This window comes from Olea europaea, chromosome 14 (genome assembly GCF_002742605.1).
Source record: "Olea europaea var. sylvestris chromosome 14, O_europaea_v1, whole genome shotgun sequence".
Lineage (NCBI taxonomy): Eukaryota > Viridiplantae > Streptophyta > Magnoliopsida > Lamiales > Oleaceae > Olea > Olea europaea.
Genome location: NC_036250.1, coordinates 6,112,964 through 6,133,429, shown reverse-complemented (window position 1 = coordinate 6,133,429; position 20,466 = coordinate 6,112,964). Strand labels below are relative to the sequence as shown.

The window sequence follows — 20,466 nt, the reverse complement described above, 5'->3', positions numbered from 1 at the left end:
TCCAGTATCTGCTGGCTTGAACTACCTTTCAAAAGGCGGTCCTCTATAGAATGATGTACCTCGCCCTCTACCAGGCTGAATGTTTGGGAAGAAGGCAGGGCGATGAGGATGCTGCCATGTCCCTGGTTTCTCCGTGTTTCCATTTACTTCCCTTTTACACCTTGCACACAGGACGTCTTCGTCCTTTTTTGGTTCTTTTCCTTTGATTCGTTCAAAGACGCTGGGATGTGGTATAGGATCTTCTTCTCCGTCATCTACGACCAATTTGAATTTTGGTAACTTGTTCTTGAATCCAGATGTTACCATGTTTACTCCAAGTGGCTGTGGGAAAGGATTCTCGTCCACTGCCATCTTTTTCTTATCATCGAACGTAATTCGTCCTGATTCAATAGCATCCTGCAATACATGACGGAAAACCAAGCCATTGTTAGTCAGATGTGACCGTGCATTATGCCATTTACAATATTTTTTACCCTTAATTTGTTCAGGGTTTGGCAATTTGTGCTTATCGCTCAATCTTATCTGCTTATCCCTATATAATTTATCGAATATAAGGTCAGCTTTGGTCACGTCGAACGAGAACGTTCTAGCCTTTATGTTTCCATCCTTTATGGGCTCATCTTCGCCCGATGGTCTAGGCTTGGCCATTATGGGACAAGTATATGCATCCCCTTTGACCAATTCGACCAAACACATTTCGGCCTGATCGTATGACTCGTCGTCGATGGTATGAACGTCGAAATTTGGGTCTTTGTAGTAAGTCCCTTTACTAGAATTTTTCATTTGCTCTTCCTCTCTTATCAGTCGCTCATACCTAATCACATTCGCACTCAATTGGAACAGGTCAGGAAATTCCTTGTCCTGAAACTTCTTTTTTAAATCAAAGCTCAAGCAACCTTGAGCAATCTTAACAAATTCTTTTTCGGGCAGAGGTACAAAACACTTGCTTCTTGCTGTCTTGAACCTTTGGAGAAAGCTTTCTGCCCATTCATTTGGCATTTGACGTAGATTCGCCAAATCAGCCAAGGTGACCTCAGACTCAGTCTTGTAAAACTAAGCGTGAAACAACTGTTCCAATTGTTGCCATCTTTGAACAGAGTTCGCTGGCAAGTTGATGAACCAGGAGAAAGCTACTCCTGTTAACGAACTAGGGAAAGTCTCATTTTATGGTAATCGGTTACATCACCACTTTGCAATGTGAATCGCCCTATGTGTTCTAGAGTAGACACCTCTCCTAAACCAGTAAACAGTGAGAATTCTGGTACTTTGTATCCTCTAGGCCATGGATATGCTTGATCTACCCAATCAGGATATGACTTTGTGTACGTCATCCTAATGACGGGACGCACCCCAAAAGCCATTTGATCCTGTACGATTTCCATAATCTGGTTCCTCAACATGACGTTGGGGTCATNCCTTATCGGATCTCTGAGGCATATTGTTTCCCCTTTTGTACTTTCAACACCTAACACCACTGTCCCACCGGGCGTGCCAAATTTTTTCGCGCGGGTTGGTCGCTAACAATTAAAAAGGGTCAGACGATTGTGTAAGGGACAAACCTCTTGAGACAAAGTCCCAAAAAGGGGTGTTCTTTTATTGGTGATGACTTTACAATTGGAAATGAAAAACAACGTGCCTCCAAGAGGCGTAAGCACACGAGTTACTGAAAGAAAAATGTTTAAGTCTAAAAGCTAAGGAAATGAAAATTACATATTCTCTGTTCGAGAGTTTTTGGATTCGGTCTTTTGCTTCTATGTCCTTTCTCTCTTTTATACTTCATAAACGATCTCTTTGTGATTAACTACTCTAAAAACTGCTTGATCGTCTTATAACTACCCACTTTCTTCGTAGTGGCCATTTTGTCATGAAAACTGCCTTTTAACTGCTGCCATTACCTTTCATCGTTTAACCGCTTTCGATTGAATTCCTTGAATCGTGGAACGTGATAGGGCTGCTTTAACAATCGCTTTGATAACTGCATTTCTTGATAACCACGACGCGTTATATTTGTTGATACCTTGGGCGACTTGAAGGTTTGGGCGAGAATAGAGTAACAGCTCTGGGCGACCGTATGACACTCTATTCGTTCAGATTCTGGGCGACTTGCAAACTTGAGCGATGGCGTTACCGCATTCTTGGGCCCCCTTATTTGGGCCTTCATCTTGATTTGTTCTATTGGACTTCGTTCTTTGGGCTATCTGATTTGGGGATTCTCCAATTGGGCTTTACTTCTTGAGTTGTTCGATTTGGGCTGAATTTTTATGTGTCAACAATTGTAATATGTTCATTTTCTCGACATGAAGTTTAGATGCTATATGTTAGTGATATTATTGCTTTCTTAATTGCATTACCTATGTATATATAGTCGCTAGGAGATAATTCCCATGATGATTACTGTTCGTATTCTGAAGTTTGCAGGTCTCCCAACTTTTAGTCGAACATTTGTCATTGCATATCTAATTTGACTTATTCTGAATTGAAATCAAAATTCTTTGAAAGCTATCAAGAAACAGCAACAGCGAACTGTCTACTATCGCCTGACACTGGTTAAAGAATGGAACGCAGTGGATGTAGATTCTTATTCTAACCTCTTTGGTATTAGAGATCCTGATTTTATTGAAATTAAAGGGTTTACATATTGTGGATCGTAAGTCAATCTTAGCCGGTCTTGTTATTACTAAATTTCACTTTTTCTGTGTGTTGGCCTCGTGAAATCGACCCTCCACATGATCAACCAATAGCCACTTCACATAATCTGCCCTGCGCACAATAACGAACAGTCAAAAGCACACGGTCGGAATCGATAGGTGTGGTGGCGATCGCATACACTACGACGGTCAAGTCAGTGATCGATGATCGAAACAGTACTTGAATTGTGCAAGAGAGTAGGGAGGAGAATAATATTTCTTGTGCGTAGAGAGCTAAGTCTAATATTAGTTTATTACATTTATCTCTTATCAATCCTTGGGTATTTATAGACGAGGAGCACCGTTGGATGTGGAACACATGTATACATCTGAAGGTGTTAGACGTCTGCTCGTAGGTATCAATCAACCGCGTCTAGAGTAGGCGGGTAATTAATTCTTCTGCATTGAGTTGACATAAAATTGATGTCACATCAACTAGACCCATGAAGATGTCACATCAATTAATTCATGGGGATAGAGGATCTTGACACATATTCTGAAATTGCGGCGGAGGGATCTGTGAAGAGAGCACCTCGGAGTGTCCAATGCTTCGATTTCAAGGGGGCGCTTCAGTCACTTCAGTAGATTCAGTTTGTGACGTATGTGCCTTGTAGTGAGTCAAGTTGGAATTCGACCGAGGTTGACATCACTTCGGATCCACTTCGTAGGGACACGTGGCACCTCGTAGAGGAATGGATTTGACGTGCCGAAGTGATTTGGTGAGGAGCGTTGTGTATATCAATTCGTGTTTGCTCTGATTACACAACTTGGAAAACTCTGTAACAGGTTAGCAACTTCAAAATTAACAATGCAGAACGCACCGTGGCATTCTGATGTAAAAGAATTTCCAGAAACGTTAGCTCGAAAAAAGTATTAGATGTGTAAGGATTTTGTTGTATTAGCAATTTTTTAGACAAAAGAGCTAATATGAAAAGTTGTAAAAGTCAATGAGTCTGGAATGTTGTATGGATCAAATAGGTAACTTAGGATTCGAGTTTGGAACATGGATGAAAGTCATCGAATTTACGCTAGCCTGTCACCTGTCTGATGCTTAAGCAGAAAAAAAATAGAAACATCATCGTCCGCCTGTTGCCTAGCTCTCACTCGAGCGACACACCGGTCATTCGCCTGTCGCTAGCCTGGCACTTGAATGATGGTGTTACGCGTAAAATCCTAGTTCGCGTATTTTAGGAGTTTTATCTAACCTATGATACCTAATTGCCTTCTACTATTTATACTCTTGCCATAATATGTTTTTGGTGTGGTTGTTCATTACATTACTTTTCCATAACATCTTTTCAAGATTCAAGAACGCATTCAAGTTTTAGATTAATCATTTGATTCTTGAGATCATTCAACCACCCTTTGGGCAAAATATCAAATTTGCATAATCCAAAATACCTACTTCCTATGAACTTACAGAAGGGTAATTTCTCAATAGCTTTCATAGGTTGCCGAAAATTGAGGAAAGTTGGATCAGAAGCACGGGAAGAGTATAAGAATAAAGTGTTTTTGGCGATCCACGGAAGATAGACTATTCTAGACGATCGAGAACATGTATGAGTGAAACACGTTCCAGCAAGTTTTAGAGATTGCGGGAATTAGGTAAGCGAGTTTAGTCGATTTTCTAGGTTGGATCGTACTGTAAGTTCATCATTGTCTATAGTGGAGATTACTAGTTTGATCCCAGAGTTTTTACTGAGTAGGATTTTCTCGGTCAACAATTTTTGTGTTCTTTATTGCTTTTATATTGCAAATTGTGGTAGTTCAACATAGGATAAATTGATTTAATTGACTAAACATTTAGAACAATTAATAAGTGATTTGTTGCTATTAATTGATATTTAATTTTGTAACTTTCACCTATTCACCCCCTTTAAATGACTTTAGAGTCGAACTAGTAACTTTCAAGTGGTATCAGACCTTTTCAAGATGGTTTATGATCCATTTGGTACGTCTTCTGCTTTTTGTAGAATAAGAGGAAGCTAACTTAGGTCAACTTTTGCTTAAAAAAAAAGGCTCCTAACTAAACAAATGAAAAATAGCTTCTTAGTTTCTCATGGCTTTTCAAGTCCTACCAAACTCGTTATGATTTGATAAAAGTTTTCCATTTATCTGAATGAGAAATTGTTTTCTAGGGTGCATCCGTCTGCAAATATTGTTGGTTCGAATTGGATGAATATATCTACAATCATAATATTGTGAATGCATGCTGCTGGATGCCTTTCGAATGTGAAAATTACCCAAGGAAAGTGCAAGGAATTCAAAGATTAAAAATGCCAAACCCAGAAAAGTATTGTACACTTTCAACATCTGAGCAAAGCACAATTAAAAATAAAATTACAAGATAAGCAAAAAAGCAAGAAATTACCAATTCAATTCTTTTTTAGCTGCTCTTTCTGGGCTTGCTTTTTCTCCGAGCTCTGCTGCTTCTCCGTGGAGGCAGCTTTGACACTTGTGTTTCTTCAATCTGCAACTCTTCTTTTTTCTCCTCTTCTTCTTCTCCTTTAATAGTTTCTGCTTTCTTGGATTCTCCCTCTAAAACATCTTCATATTCTGCTGCTCCTTCTGTTGTTTTACTTTCCTCGATTTTTTCGACGATTTTTCTAGGCCTCCCTCTCTTTCTCTTCTGCTGTGGTTGGGGCTCTTTGACTACTGATGATTCTGCTATTGCCACTGATAACTTCTTCTTTCCCATCAATTAAAATCATACAAATTCTTCTTTATAAAAAGCTGCAACTAAACAACTTTTTTCATTTTTTTATAAACCACAAAACCAGATTCTATTTATTTCAGGAACAAGTGGGCTGTCTCTTCGGATTTTCCTATGAGCAGCCACTGAGAACCAAACATAAAACAATCATATCACAAACATTCAACTTTATACATAAAAAACTAAGCACCCTCTACAAATTCCCAAAAAAAAAGAAAAAAGAATATCCTCCGAATTGAACAGAACCATTTCCTAGAGAAAACCACTGAAAAGCAAGGTAAAACACATCTTTTTCCTTGCAATTAATTTTCAGATTCAATACATTTACCCAGTAATCTTCTGTTTAATGTTTAGCAGAGAAAAAGATCAGCAGGGGGAGTGGGGTGGAGCTGAAAAAATTGAGGTGGTGAATAGATAGTGATGATGATGATGAAAAATAAGAGAGAAACAAGGGGTGGCTAAGGCTATCCAGCTAAGAGGCTCAAGACTTTTTTCAGTTAATTTAGTGTATAGACTTGTTTTCTTTTGAAGAAAAGGATTTGTGTAGAGTTGAAGTAGGGGCAACGGAGCGTGTGGGGTTTCAGCTTTCACTTAGCCCTGTTTGTCTTTCATTAAATCATCGAAATTTTATTTTATTTATTTATTTATTTTTAATCATAAATTCACACAATAAAATATTTTGCAATTTTATTGTAAGCAAAAAACTAGAACGTGTCAAGTCATTTGAAATTATCATACCTATCTATCCCTTTGATCATTGGCTATCAAGATAGGGAAGAATTTGTGTGTTATCAATCAAAAGTGCTTGGTAGAATGTCAAGGGTGCCTATCTAGATGGCACGCATACTCAATTTTTATTTTTATTTTTAATCACATTTTTCAAAAAATTTATTATTTCAAAACTCTTTTTTCTAAAAAAAAAAATTTTTTCATTTAAGTTTAACATGTGCACAATTTATTTAAATTATTGATGATAGTTAAACTAGCGACTTTTGCATGTTACGATATTATGTTAAATCATTTATTCAAAATATTTTTATTAGGTCCATATTTTGTAGAAATTAAAATTTTAATTTTAATCTAAAAAATAGTAAACAAATAAATTTAATAATATGGTTCATGGAGCCCATAACTTTTTAATTATACATTTCATTAATTTTTATCAAAATTTACTAAAAAATTAATTTTTAACTCTACTAAACGGTGATTAAGTAACTATATTTTTAATTTTAATTAATGAAAAATGATTTTTAAACATTTATTTGCTTATAATTATATTTATGTAATTTCCTTTTTTGGGTATTCATTGATTTTATTAATAAACTGTGATTTGTTACTTGTGAGGGTCTTCTAAGTACAAATTGTGATTTGTGAGATCAAAAGAACAGAAGGAGGGGAAAGGTAAAATACACGAATTAATGTCAAGTTGAAGTTGATAAATTTTAATTTCCCAAAATTTGTAGTGGGAATAAAGCATTTAACTCAGGATTTGAAGAATGTCAATTGTGGATATTCAATATCTTAAAGTGCTTAAAGCATCAGAAATTCAAGGGATGAATAAGTTATTTTATTACGATAATAATTACTATAGTTATTAATTGTTATATTAATGTCAATAAGATATTAACATTAAATTTTACGTGGCACAATTAAGTGTGTATCACCTAATAACGTTATTTATTACGTCAAGCCAGTGAAATCATCGTTAAAAAACAAAACGTGAATGTACCATAACATTTAAGCCCAAACATTTGACCAAAACATTCTCATCTGAACATATTTAATCCCTAGCTTAATTACTCAGACTTCAATGCTCATCGACATAATTACTGAAAAGTTCAATGTCAATTAATTCAGGATATTCAAGATTTTGAAATTCCTTTAGTATATTTTTTGATCGAGTTGAAATTGTGTATTTATTTTTATCTTTTTTCTCAAGACGGCTTTCATGCACGACAACGAAAATGGTAGATGGTTCAAATGTTTTTTTATAGTTAACAAGCGAAAAATCTGTGTCATGTCCTAAATATATTTTCTTTGTTTTGTCAATTCATGTTCCGTGTACCGGAGGACCCAATCTCTAAAGTTCGTCTCAAGCCCTGAAAATCTCGAGTAATATCCTAAAAAACACTTATCATTCTTGATAAGCACTGCATAAGTCATCAAATAAGTTGAAGTCAATTTTTGAGATAAAAGTGCCCTGCTCACTCAAAATCTTGCATTAACAAGATTGCTGTGTGAAAGCAGCAACATGAAATCCTCTGCTCGTGTTTCCCCAGGAAAAAGCCTATAACATAAAAGGCCTGCTCAATAAAAGATTAAAATGGCTATGACAGAGAAACATTAGAAAGGATAAACTGCAGTTTCTTCCGCAAAAACATGATTCCAAGTCTTCAGGATACAACTTTGTTAATTTGTCTATTATTTCCACAAGATATTCTGCTCTATAATTAAGATTAATATAGCACGATTAGTTCAGTCGTATTATTTCAAACTTGTAGAGAAAATTTAACTGACTGGTGGAGCAAGGTACTCGCATTCGGGAGACACTTCAGCTCCTCCACAGCCATTGGATTGGGGCTTGTCGAAACCCCATAGCTTAGCAGCTTTTATATCGTCCTGCACCATTTGCCTTGAGAACTCCTCGTGGTCGTACTGCAGTCTAGCTTTACCCCCAAACTCAGCTGGGAGATTGTCTAAATCAAAATAGGATCTCATGAGTTCCACACTGTCTTTGTTCTTTGGGTAGACAAATTTCACCTTCTGAAATGTTTTTGCATCCAGAAAGTATTTGACAATCTGCAATACATTAACACATGTTAATTAGCATGGAGGAAAGAGTAGTTTTTCACCTAATAAGACATGGACAAAATTGCAGCATAAAGATGTAAAAGCTTTCTAATTGACCAAAACAATTTAATTACAGTAAGGATCTGATCCAACACCATCCCCTCCCTCACGGCAAAACCCACCAAGAGAAAGGTGATCCGAACAGTTAATGGCAGAAAACTTCAGTTACCTAGCCAGCATAATCCAAAGACAAAAAATAACACTTTATGCAAAGGCTGTTCGTCGGCCAGATATAGACAAAAACATTTCAAGGATTATAAAAGGCAAACCTTCCAAAATGCTTCAAATATACGCGGGGGGCTGTACAAAAACGCTATGGCTAGTCTTTCAGGGTAATAGTTTTGTAGTATATTGATACTATCTCGAGCAGATTTGATGGGAACATTGGTGCTTAAAGTCCATCCCGTGAAGTCTATCAACCATGCCATCTGTTCTTGACCTTCTGGAAGATTGAGTACGGCATTTTCTATTAGATAAACCAGATGTCTAATCTGGTTATCTAATGATGCTGTATTCTGCAAAGATATAACATATTTCATAATCTTTTCATCATCTGAAAAACAGAGTTGAGAATGAAAAATAAACTTATATACTACAATTTCAAGCTTCATTTAGATACCTGCATTCCCGGTCTTAGTATCAGAACAGTCCTTCCATGACGATCGTGAACATTTGCTCTGTACACCTTCCCCGTCTCACCTTCAATTGCAACTTCAGGCTAACAGGTCACGTGCATTTAGATCGTCAATATAACTTCAATGCAGTTTAAATATAAAATCATAGAGTGAATGACAATTAGGAGATATGCCGTAAAAGTTATATACCATCCGCAATAAAAACTAACAAATTGCAAAATGTAATCCAATAAAAATGAAATCTGAACATGAATAGTGGTCAACATAGTTCTGACCATTTTGTGTTCACAAGCAATCAAAAAACGATATCAACTCTCTTACCCAGAGGATTTCTTCAGGTTTATAGGTGGATCTCCATCTCAATGTCTCCTCCAACATCTTCTTTGACTTATCCACATTCCAGTTCCGGGCTTCCAAATATCTCTTCAAGCACGCCTCACTGCAATACTGCAAGCTGCGACCTGAAAGTGGTCCCAGAGCATCTTTAAGCTCATTGACCTGCATGCAGATCTTAATCAGATCATTTGCAAGAATTTGAACAGTAAGGAAGTCTTTCAAAAATCTAATGGCATTCATTACTTACTAGTTTAATAAAAAGTCGATGAAGGCTCAGAAATTTTGGCAATAGGTTAAGATAACGTACTGGCTAGAGGCTATAGCTTTTAAAATGTCCTTTTTATTTGCAAAATAATGGAGTTCACAAACTAACATAATTATCAGTCAGTAAATGTGGTGTCCATACAATTAAATGGAAATTAAGATTCCATCAACTTCTTTTTCAGTGGCTTCAACCGGCTAACGTGTAATCAAATCGATGTACTATAATTTTGTTGAAGAATCAGAAGATATTTACCTTGTGTTCATGCTGCAGCTCATCATTCTCCTGAACACCATGTGAATTACTCTTGCGCCGGAACATGGTAAATGCTAGTGCTAGTAACTAAGCTTACCTATGACAAAGAAAATTGTAGAAAACCATTTCAGTACCAATCTACTGCTCAAACGACTCTACGAAAAAATAAGTGGTAGAACAAAAGAAATAGTAAAAAACAATACTCAAAACATAAAAAAACAACCGGAAAGTGTATAGTGGAGTGGGAATATGGTCCAAATTATTTACTAGTACCGTTTGAATGCGCATTAATATGCAAAGCTAATTACAAAGTACAAATCTCTATAGAAAACTTATCAGTTGACTAATCGTCAGCATTATGCAGCATTGGCCCACACAAGGGTCACTATGCGGCATCAATCAACTCTCTGATGGCCCAAACCAGAACAACAAGGAAGCATGCAGAAGAAATATCCAAAATCTAGTTTATCTCTCTAAAGCTATCAACAGTACAACAAAACAGAAGACATTTCTCTTTTTCTTTTCCTTTTCAAAATCTAGTTTAATTGGCCTATAGTTTACTTTTGGAACTAGGAACTAAGAGTAACCCAATCTTTTTGCAGACTTCATATTATTCATTTCAGTCATTTTATTTTGGCATTTGTGGATATCTCAAACGCTAGTCAATATCAGGCACAATCACGTAAATCTCACCAATGCTAGCAAAAATGTTCCCATCAGGGCTATTGGCAACAAGCTTAATCCTGGAACTAGGTAAAAAAAATTAGATATTCATTCCTTTTAGGATGACCCTTAATATTTTCCACTCTAATACTATATTGTAGCTATAAAACTGCATTTCGGGGTTACCAACTTGAACAGACTACTTGGAATCTTTAAATTATAATCTATGCATATTTTTATTCATGGATATGGTTAAATTTAAGAACCTTCAATTTTTATTTCTTCATATTCCTAAAATTTACACATTGTTCAGCCCGCTCCCCAGGGTTGGTCCAAAGATAACGGCTCTGGTCATAAACTCAGAAACATCGAGATGAAATCCCTTCCCGCAGTTCCCCATCCTCCTTTCATAGTTCGGACCCAGAAGAAAAAAAAAAGAAGCTTTATATGTAATACGAACATTAACAGTATATGGCGTCTCAATAGTTCAAAAGCCAAAAGAGGGCATAAGAAACTATTTAAAAAGTCAGCATGAAGGATGGCGAACCACCAAGAGGGTCGAAGGAGGAGGAGGAGAGAAAAAATGAATAAATTTTTGATTCTTTACTAAACACACCATACGGATGAAAAATATACATTTAATGCAGATTCTCAGATTAAGAACTTTCAATTCCTCCCACCTCATCTGCTTAACATTCCAGTCCAGAAAGATCACATCTTGTCTTCAAGAAACCAAAAAAAATAATAATAAAAAATAAGAGAAAATGAAATAGCGGACACAATTTTGTCAATTGAATGTCCAAAAAACCCAGAAACAAGAACAGATCCAAGAAGCAGAATCCAGCACCGAAAACAGAATAAATGCCTAAAATCAAAACGTATAAAAATAGATAAAGATTACCTATCGGTTACCGACCAGAGAGAGAGCACTGTTTGTTCTTAATCTATAATAGAATGTCATGCAAAGTCTACCACAAACTGAACCAATTGACACGCAGAATAAATGCCTATTCACACACAGCGATATGTGTGTGTAGAGAGAGAGTAATTGAGCTCTCGATACTGTGTGTTATTCTTTATATTTTCTTTAAACTGCAATATCAACGATCCAGATATTTTCAAGGTCTCTTTACAGAGTTGAACGTATACTATACGCAGATTTTTTGCTAAAGTCACCTATACGTCCATTTTGTTGAAAATCACAGACGGCCACCTGGCCTTTGACTTCTTTATCCTTTTTGTAGTGGTGATTAATCACCATCAAAGAAAGAATCATCTTACTATTCTGATTAATTGATTCCACGCGTTTGATTGCCAGGTAAAGAATAATGTTAGTTGTAGTCGTTCACTGCAGCAATTGCCCTACGTCACCCATGACAGATAATTATTTGATGCGTACATCAATAAAAAAATTGCCACATTAATGTATCAAGTAACTACCTACCATGTATGTGTCACATAGGACGAATATCGAAATGAGCGACTACAAATATTACTATTCCTTTGAAAATATTGTTGTCATTTGTTGACGTAACAGATCTCAAACGTAACAGAAACGAGTTCACCTGATCCCTGAAAATTATGAATGTATTTAATTTAAATTATAAGTTCAAATTTAAAAGAGAATAAGATTGCCAAATATCTAATAAAAAGTTTTTCCTTTTAGTTAACCAAACACTTAAAACGGTTATATTTGTTTGACAATAGAAAGTTGTGACTCTAAAAGCAAACTAAAAGAAATTTATTTCTATCTTATTCGATAAATAATAATTAAAATAATATTTTTTTCGAGTCGAGAAAACCTCGTGCATCTAGAAAATGAGTCATAAAAAGCATATTGTGTTGTGTTTCCACTGGGAATTGCAATTGTCAAGGCTAATAGATAATGGTGATTATAAAAAGGTTAAACCCTAACTTTAAGGGTCTCCCATTGCTCCTATCCTAAAACATCGTAAGAAAGGTAAATCGCAGATTATGCCTCCAAGGATATAAGGTGGAAAGTTGCTTGTACACTTGCACTTACCCAAAAGCCAAATTCATATTTCAGAATTCGAACTCTTGACGCAGCAGCCTCAAGCAAAGCTGGATTTCTCCACTCTCCCCTTTTACCACTTGAAGATGTGTCCTGGGGGCATAGATAACGGTGATTATTGATTAGACAAAAGATGGAATATTGCCAGTTGTGGACCAGGCCAGACGGCTTAAATGAATAAACTTTAAGTGAAGGGTCCAGGGTGCTATACTGCCCTATAATTAAATTGCATTAAAAGTTCATAATTACTTGTTATCACATTTGGTCATCGATTTTTTTTAATTACAATTTTAATTTTAATTTTTTGTTAATTAACAGATCTTATCCTTGATGACGACTTTCAGAAAAAAAAATTGTTTGTCCATTTCATTTATAACGATTGCATAATTATTTTTTAAATATAGAAATTATTTAATTTTTTGTTAAGTTATTCGAATGATCCTCACATGTTCAATTTTTAAAAATGATTTTGCTTCTCTATTTGGATCAATGCTTAGATATTTGAAGTGGGATGTGTTACATGTGGATGCATTATAATTTTCACCAAAATTTTAGATAGCATCCTTCATTTAGATTTGATTGTGCAATTAAGAGCCTGTTTGATACAGAATTTTTTAGAATAAATTTTGTAAAATTATTCTATTAGAAATGAAAATGAATTTTAAATAATCTTTACCGAACATGAACTATATAAGATTAAGAATCAATTTCTTTTATAAAGGTTTGAAACCAATGTGCTTCTTGAGCAATAAATTAAAGACTAATAATACAATTTTTCCTCATTTTAAAAGACTAGGAACTCAATTTGTACGTAGTTGAGAAACGTTGAGTGGTGTAATTTTTACTTTTGGACGTAAGAAAAAAAAAAGATAGTTTTCACTAAAATGTTCTAATAAAAAAAAAGAAAATAATTTAACAAAATAATAGAAAAAGTACAAGAAGACATAAATTAGAAAATAAAGCCTAAGTTGAGAAATGGAAGTTGACACCCATTACCGAAAGTGTACTTCCAAGAAACTCCAAATAAAGTTGGTTTGTTGAATTGGACGACCCAAAAAAGGGTATGGAAGTTGACACATAAAGTAATAAAACTGCAAGTAGCACTCATTATCTTGGTGGATTTCTAGTAAAAAGTCGAATCTGGTCCTTAAGAAATGAATCGACACAATTTGTCACGAGTATCTTGTCTTTCTTTATTTGGACGGAGCGAAATTCTTGTACTCGACTCCGTCTCGCGAGAGGTATCATTTTGAGAATAATCGCTTTATTTTTCTTATTTTTTTACAAGACATATCATGTATAAATTATTAAAGAGAAAATTTCATAAATAAGAGATTAAGTATGACGTATTTCAAAAGTAAGAAACAAGGTTTAAAATTTAAAAATCAAAAATTAGTTAAATTTTATTTATATAATAATTAACTCCGTCTCGCAAGATTTATCATTTTGAGGATAATCGCTTTGTTTTTTCATATTAATGCTATCAAACACTATTGATGCTACAACACCGATTTAGGTGATATCAAGTGATGTGTTTTAATTAAAAATGAAATCGTGTAACTTATTTAATTATATTCCTTGTTCAATATCATTTAATGTCATTTAAATTGATATTATAAAACTAATGATATTAAATAACATTGCTTGCACTGAATTTTGGGCCGCCCCCAATTGTAAATAGTGGAAATTACACAAATTCAGGGGGTTAAACATCACAATTCAAAAATCAGCGTTGAAGTTTTATGGTGCAAAATCCAAGTATTGATTTAATAATTTAAATATTTATATTCACCCAATTCATCAATTTTGTAATCCCTAATAAGTTTACTGTGTGTTTTCTCTCTCTACCATCTCTATACACTATACTCTCCCTTCACTCTATCATAAAACGCCACCGTCGGTGGCGATTCACGACGACGGCGACATGGCACCTTTGGCGTCAAGGAAAGGCATCGGAGATGCAGCAATCGACTCCAGCTCCGGCGCCTCTGGTCGCGGATCCTTAGTTTTTTCGGTACACAAATCGAGCGATTAGTGGTTTTCACCAGCGCCGTTACATTTGCCTGATCCACCGCTTCTCTCTGCTCACGACGGCAAAGCAGATCCACCGAGCTACTGCACTTTTCCCTTCTCAAGTTGCGGTGATGAAACACACTGCGAAGAAGACCACCCAATCTGGTGTTGTGGGTTTGGATGATAATTTGTCTGGTATTGGTGATTGACTGATTGTGTTTGTGTGGTGGTGGTTTGCAGTGGTGGTGTGTTTTTGTATGAATTCATGACTCGGTCAATCCCTCAGCTGTGTTGATGTGATGGTGGTGGTGGTGGTGTGGTGTACAAGTTGCTGGTTTGTGTTGATTACGGTGTGTCCTTTTTGTTGGTAGTGGTACATTGTTGGGGTTGGTAATGGTGGTGGTGTCAGCGGCGAGATGGTGTTGACGGTTGTGTGGTGTTGTGGTGTGGTGCAGTTAGTCGTCGTGCTTTAGTGGTTGTTTTGGTTGTTGGTCGTGGTCGTGGTGGTGTTGTGACTGGGTGGGTGTAATACTAATTGGGACCAACTATTTGATTGCTCTGTGACCAAGTGTTGGTGGTGGATTGGGATCGAGGGTGGAGTGTTTGGTATATGTGATTAAGTGCTGGTAGTTGATTGTGTTTTGTTGCGTTTTTTAGGTGGTGGTGGCATCTGTGACCAACTAATTCAGAATTCATGACCAACTATTTAGGTTTCTGTGACCAAAAATTAGTGGTGGATCAGTAACAGGGATAGGGTATTTAGCGCATGTGACCAACTATTTTATTATTTGTGACTAATTATTTAACCGTGACCTTAAAATTCAATATTGTGACTAACAAATTGTTACCTATGTATCTTGTAAATATACTGTGACTTGTAATTTGAATGATTTTTTACCTCAAAATAATTCGTGACCTACAAGTTTTTTTATTTGTGACTACGAAATAATTTGTGATCAATTAATTTGATAATATGTGATTAGTAAATAAATTTGTAACCTATAATTACGAATTTGTGACCATTAATTATATAATTATGATTTTATTATATTTATTCAATAAATATTTTTAATTAATTGGATAAAAATCTGATTTTTGCATAATTAAACTTAACGCTTCATTTTTGAATTGTGCATAGTTAATACATGGATTGTGTATTTTTCCCTTGTAAATAGGCTGCAGCAGCCCAGACCCCAAGTTAAAAAAAAAAGGTCAAAAAAAAAAAAAAAAGTTGAAACGGGCCAAATAATTGGCCCAATTTTATAAACTAACGGTGGGTAAACGTGGGTTCCTGTTAGGCTTTTCCATATAATTTCAAGGCAGCCAACCTTCAATTAGAATATCCGTCCCTGCTGGCTTCAAAGTTCGACCCTCGACCTCTCATGTATCTTTATCTCTCTGCTGTGTTATGATGTAAACACTTCAAGCCTAAGGTAATTTCTCCATTACAGATCTCTTCGTTCCCTTTTTCTAGCATCAAATGTGGTATGGAATTTGATTTGGTGTAAGTTTTTCGGCCACCCCCAATTTCTTCTTCTTCTTTTTTTGGCGTCAAGATTTTACTGTGCTATAATGTTATTCTCAATTTCTTCTTCTTCTTTTTTTTGTCGTCAAGATTTTACTGTGTAGTAGTGTTATTCTCGATTTCTCATCTCATATTTGATTTAAAATTGATCTTTTTGTTGATTTCTTTATAATTATTATGTCCTATGTCCAATCAATTTTGGACATAAATACTTTTGATATATAATTAATACAATTTAATGGTAGATCTATTATTTAATTAATAGACAATTAAATAAATAATAGAGTTCGTAGATTCAAATCTTCGTAATTTGTTAATCACAAGGAGTCGTGATTGTGAGATACAAATTACATCTGACTGAATCTTAAATCGTTCGTTGTCATAAGTAATAACGAGATACAGATATCGTTATTACGGATAGACCATCACGTGTGACATTTCTTACTTATGAAGTAAGTAGACTAAGTGTGGTGACATTTAAATAAACACGTGGATGTTTTGTTATAGAATAAAACATTGGAGACCCGTCGAGAGATTCCACATGAATAACTATCAAGTGTCAGTGGTTAATCTCTAACGTTCGGTAGTGGAATTGGTCCTTTGACTTGAGGTCGTCATGGTACCTTATATGATGACAGTCATATTTTGACGGTGTTGAATGTTGCTCTGCAAAGGGCTACTAATATGACATCGTTCGGGTACGTCAAAAATCGTATGAAAGTTATGATTGACCAATAAATGATTCGTCACTCTTAGATAGTATGAGATTATGATCTGTGTTTCATTCAATTAAGTCGATGATGAAATCTTTGGCTAAGGTCTACTCATAAGTCGTAAAGAAGTTTTCGACTTATATTAACTTAATAGTGGAGTGAAAAATATGATCGATAATCGAAATTGACACACTTCCATATCTCGTAATTGATCGTATCATATTGAAAAAAGAATTATAGTTTCACGGTAAACGAATGAGTTTTATTTTGTCATACCACGTGACATTTCTCTTCATATGTATTGTTCTGACACATTGTTAGATGTCAATCTGGGAAGACGAGTATAAATTAGTGATAAATTAAAAGGGTATTTTAATTTATCAATTTTGATTAGATTAAAATAATATTTCACATCGTTAAGCATAGTGATCGCGAACCTGATGGGTCGTACACAAAAGGAGAATTGGAAAATTGTAATTTATCAATTAATTAATTTAACAAGCGTTGGATAAATTGATTAATTGAATTGCATATTTATAGGCCCGAATTAATTAATTGTATTAATTAGTTCACAAATCGAATTTAATTAAATGGGTTAATTAAATATTGGACCAGATCAAATCAAACCCGTTTGGGCTTATATAAATATGATTAGAGTTTTCAAAATTATGGTGATTTTCATTATTCTTGTTAGCACAAGAAGAAAACCCTAACGCCGCAATCTTGTTCTCTGTATAAATCACCGTTGGAGGCTGGACAATTGGACGCTGTAAAAGACAGATCTAAGTTGCTGGAACAAAGATATGGCAAAAGAGTTTGAAGATCTTGTAAAGGTACATCTTTATCATAATTTTTATCTAAACAAAAATGCAATTTTTGGTGGTAATAAAAATAATTTTAATTTTCCGTTGCGCTTGTTAAGTAGATTCCCAACATTCTTGCATGTTTTGCATTTCATTTGTTGCTAAATTTCGAAATTGGATTTTAGGGCCTAAACTAAAATTTAGGGCTTTACCGTTTTTCGTCCAAAGTTTGATTTTTATGTTAGTTAACTTTTCAATATTATGTTTTTTCCCGATACAGGTTGCAGAATCGTGTTAGGGTATTTCCACATGAAATTATTTTAGTTTTGCACATAATAGTATATTGTTGGAGAAGTGCGATGAATCATCGAGTTTGCAGCAGATATCGTCCGCACTGAAAGAACTTCTTGGTCTGCCCTGTCTACATTTCCTTAACTTCTAACAATTAACTATTGGCATTACTAAATAGAATTATTTCTAGCGTGGTGAATATATATTCAAATATTCCTAGGGTATGTTTGCAAAAATTCATGAAAAACTCTAAAGAAAAATATGATCACATATTTAGCCCATTTTGAGGTCCATTTTTACATAAACTCATTTAATTAAAAATTATTTTCAATCACATATTTTCCAATAAAATAATTTCACACGTAAATCAAAAAAAAAAATTCTTGCTCTTCAACCACACATTATCCAAAAAATTATTATTTCAAACTACATTTTACCCCAAAAATGGTAATCAAACAAGGGATTGATATATAAAAAATATTATATATCATACTCTCTCTCTCTCTCTCTCTCTCTCAAACTCCTAAAACCACTCCCAACACCGAAAACAAAAAAGTAAAAACAATACAACATTTTCTACAATCAATATAATTCACAACTATCTCAAGTCAACACACATGCTACAATGGTCGAGGCAAAGGGTCACTATCCCACGTGGGTTAGCTAACCCCAGAAATCCGTTCTCAGTTCGGATTGCAGGTTACAACTCACTTACATGAAGTCAGAATCACTAGTAGTTGTCAATCAGACATATGGTGGTAAATTCGTTCTCCGGCCTTTTACACACCTCTCATTCTCAGTTCGGATTGCAAGTTACAACTCACTTACACGAAGTCGGAATCACTAGTAGTTGTCAATTAGACATATGGTGGTAAATTCGTTCTCCGGCCTTTTACACACCTCTCGTCGCACTGTGTGAGTTAGCCATGCTCGAACAAATATAGATTGTCAAGAACATAAAGAAGGTAGGCTGAATAGTTGATTAGATCTAATGTAGATCATACATGGGTGCTAGTTGGAGTCAATGGCTCTCCTAGACCGTCTCATTCTCCGAAAAGGATCAATTGAAGCCCTATGATGGTTACTACTAGACCAACATATTTTCCTTGAGAATTGGTAAATAATTTTGCTACGAAAAAAGACTGTGATAAGAAACGCTCAATTATTAGCGTGTCTCCATTGACGTAAGTCATTATGATTCAACTAGTTGACATATAATTTATCAATTCAGCAACAAAGATTGGAAAGATTAGATGTTGCGAGCAAACGTATTAATGGTGAGTGTTACGCTCTGATCTGATACGCCTCCGAACGCTCACCACCATATATTCCGACCTGGTAAAGACCCGTCCGAAGTGTTTCCGAAGTGATGTCATCAATGCCTGCAACCTAGTAGTACTGACCTGACCAAAAGTACCTCGCCCCCGAGGTCGAGGCCAAGTGGACCCCGGTTAGAAGATCCGCCGCCAATTTCAGAAAAAGATTTGTGCCAAGATCTTTCCTGCACCTAAGGTTTAAATTGATTTGACGTCTCCATGAGGCTAGATGATGTGACTTATCAACTTTATATCAATTCAACTCAGAAGAGACAAGCTGTCCACCCACTCTACAGACGCGGCTGATTGACGCCTATGAGCGAACGCCTCATACCGTCAGATGTATACACGCGTCCCACATCCAACGGCTCATACCACCTATAAATACCCAAGGTTTGGCAAGAGGCAAAGGTAATAAAACTCTTACTACATAGCACTCCATAGCAAACTTATATATTTTCTCCTCTCCCATTATCATTGATTTGAACAGCCCGTGGGTATTGTTCCGACCACTTAAACCTGACTTGACCGTCGGAGTGTATACGGCTGTCACCACCCTCGCTGGTCCCGACCGTGTGCATCTGACCATTCGCTGATTGTGCGCAGGGAGGAATACGTAGAGTAGCTCTCGGTTGGCCACGTGGAAGAACCAATTTTCGAGGTCAACAGATTGGCGCCGTCTGTGGAAGTCACTTCCCATTCGAAGTTTTGCATTCTCTATCGGAGAAGTTACCGGAAAACTAGCAACTAACCCTGAAAATGGGACATTCTTGAAAAAGAATAAAGTCGAGTTATAATCCAAGTTCTCACTACCCTTGGAAAAAGAGATAGGATAAACGATAGCCATGAAGACGACAACCCCATGAAAGAGGCCTCTAAAGAAGAGGTACTTCATAACAATATTACTCATCAGAGACCACATCACCGACGTCGCCGAGGTGGAAGAACAATCATGCTTACTGAAGGAATGGCTCAAATAGCTGCAGGTATGAGAGACGTTGCAGCTTAGAATATGACAATGCATGAACTCCTCATGCAAGCCCAGGGTCATCAGGGCTATCAAATGCCCCAAGGATCTTATCCGGTGCGGGAAGCCCCTGTATCTCACTCTCGAGGCCACATGAACCGGCACACAGAACGTCCCCCCGAAAGGGAGATGAACGCCGAAGCCACATCTTATGTGCAAGGGAGTTAGCCATCAGAACCACGCTTGGGGGACCATTTCCCTCAAGAACATGAGGACCAAAGGTCGGTAAGCGTCTTTGACTGAATAGGAAAGGGTCCTAGCAATAAGGTCCGCCCAGCAAGAGGATCAGTTCATCCAGATCACGAACAAGAACATGCTCCCCCTCCTAGGAATAGGAGAGACAAG

The 20,466-nt window shown here is 36.0% G+C and overlaps 1 protein-coding gene across 3 annotated transcripts; it reads right to left on the bottom strand.

Moving 5' to 3' along the window:
• Positions 1-7,743: 7,743 nt before the first annotated feature.
• On the bottom strand, positions 7,744-11,474 carry LOC111408938 (phosphatidylinositol transfer protein 3-like). Of its 3 annotated transcripts, none has more exons than XM_023038788.1 (6): positions 11,303-11,474; positions 9,739-9,835; positions 9,207-9,383; positions 8,870-8,968; positions 8,520-8,765; positions 7,744-8,199 (listed from the first exon to the last, which is right to left on the bottom strand). In XM_023038788.1, exons 2-6 carry the CDS (start codon positions 9,802-9,804, stop codon positions 7,909-7,911), a joined length of 879 nt encoding a protein of 292 aa, XP_022894556.1. In that variant the 5' UTR covers positions 9,805-9,835; positions 11,303-11,474; the 3' UTR covers positions 7,744-7,908. The 3 variants fall into 3 exon arrangements, with proteins under 3 accessions (XP_022894556.1, XP_022894557.1, XP_022894558.1); XM_023038789.1 differs by lacking the exon at positions 11,303-11,474 and adding an exon at positions 11,038-11,234; XM_023038790.1 differs by lacking the exon at positions 11,303-11,474 and adding an exon at positions 11,082-11,234.
• Positions 11,475-20,466: the final 8,992 nt, after the last annotated feature.

Bases quoted from the DNA above. Each gene is read 5' to 3' on its own strand.
- LOC111408938 (XM_023038788.1), bottom strand. From the start codon at position 9,804: ATGTTCCGGCGCAAGAGTAATTCACATGGTGTTCAGGAGAATGATGAG. The intron at 9,384-9,738 runs GTAAATATCTTC...ATCTGCATGCAG, and splicing joins AGCTGCAGCATGAACACAAG to GTCAATGAGCTTAAAGATGC. The intron at 8,766-8,869 runs GTATCTAAATGA...ATATCTTTGCAG, and splicing joins TACTAAGACCGGGAATGCAG to AATACAGCATCATTAGATAA.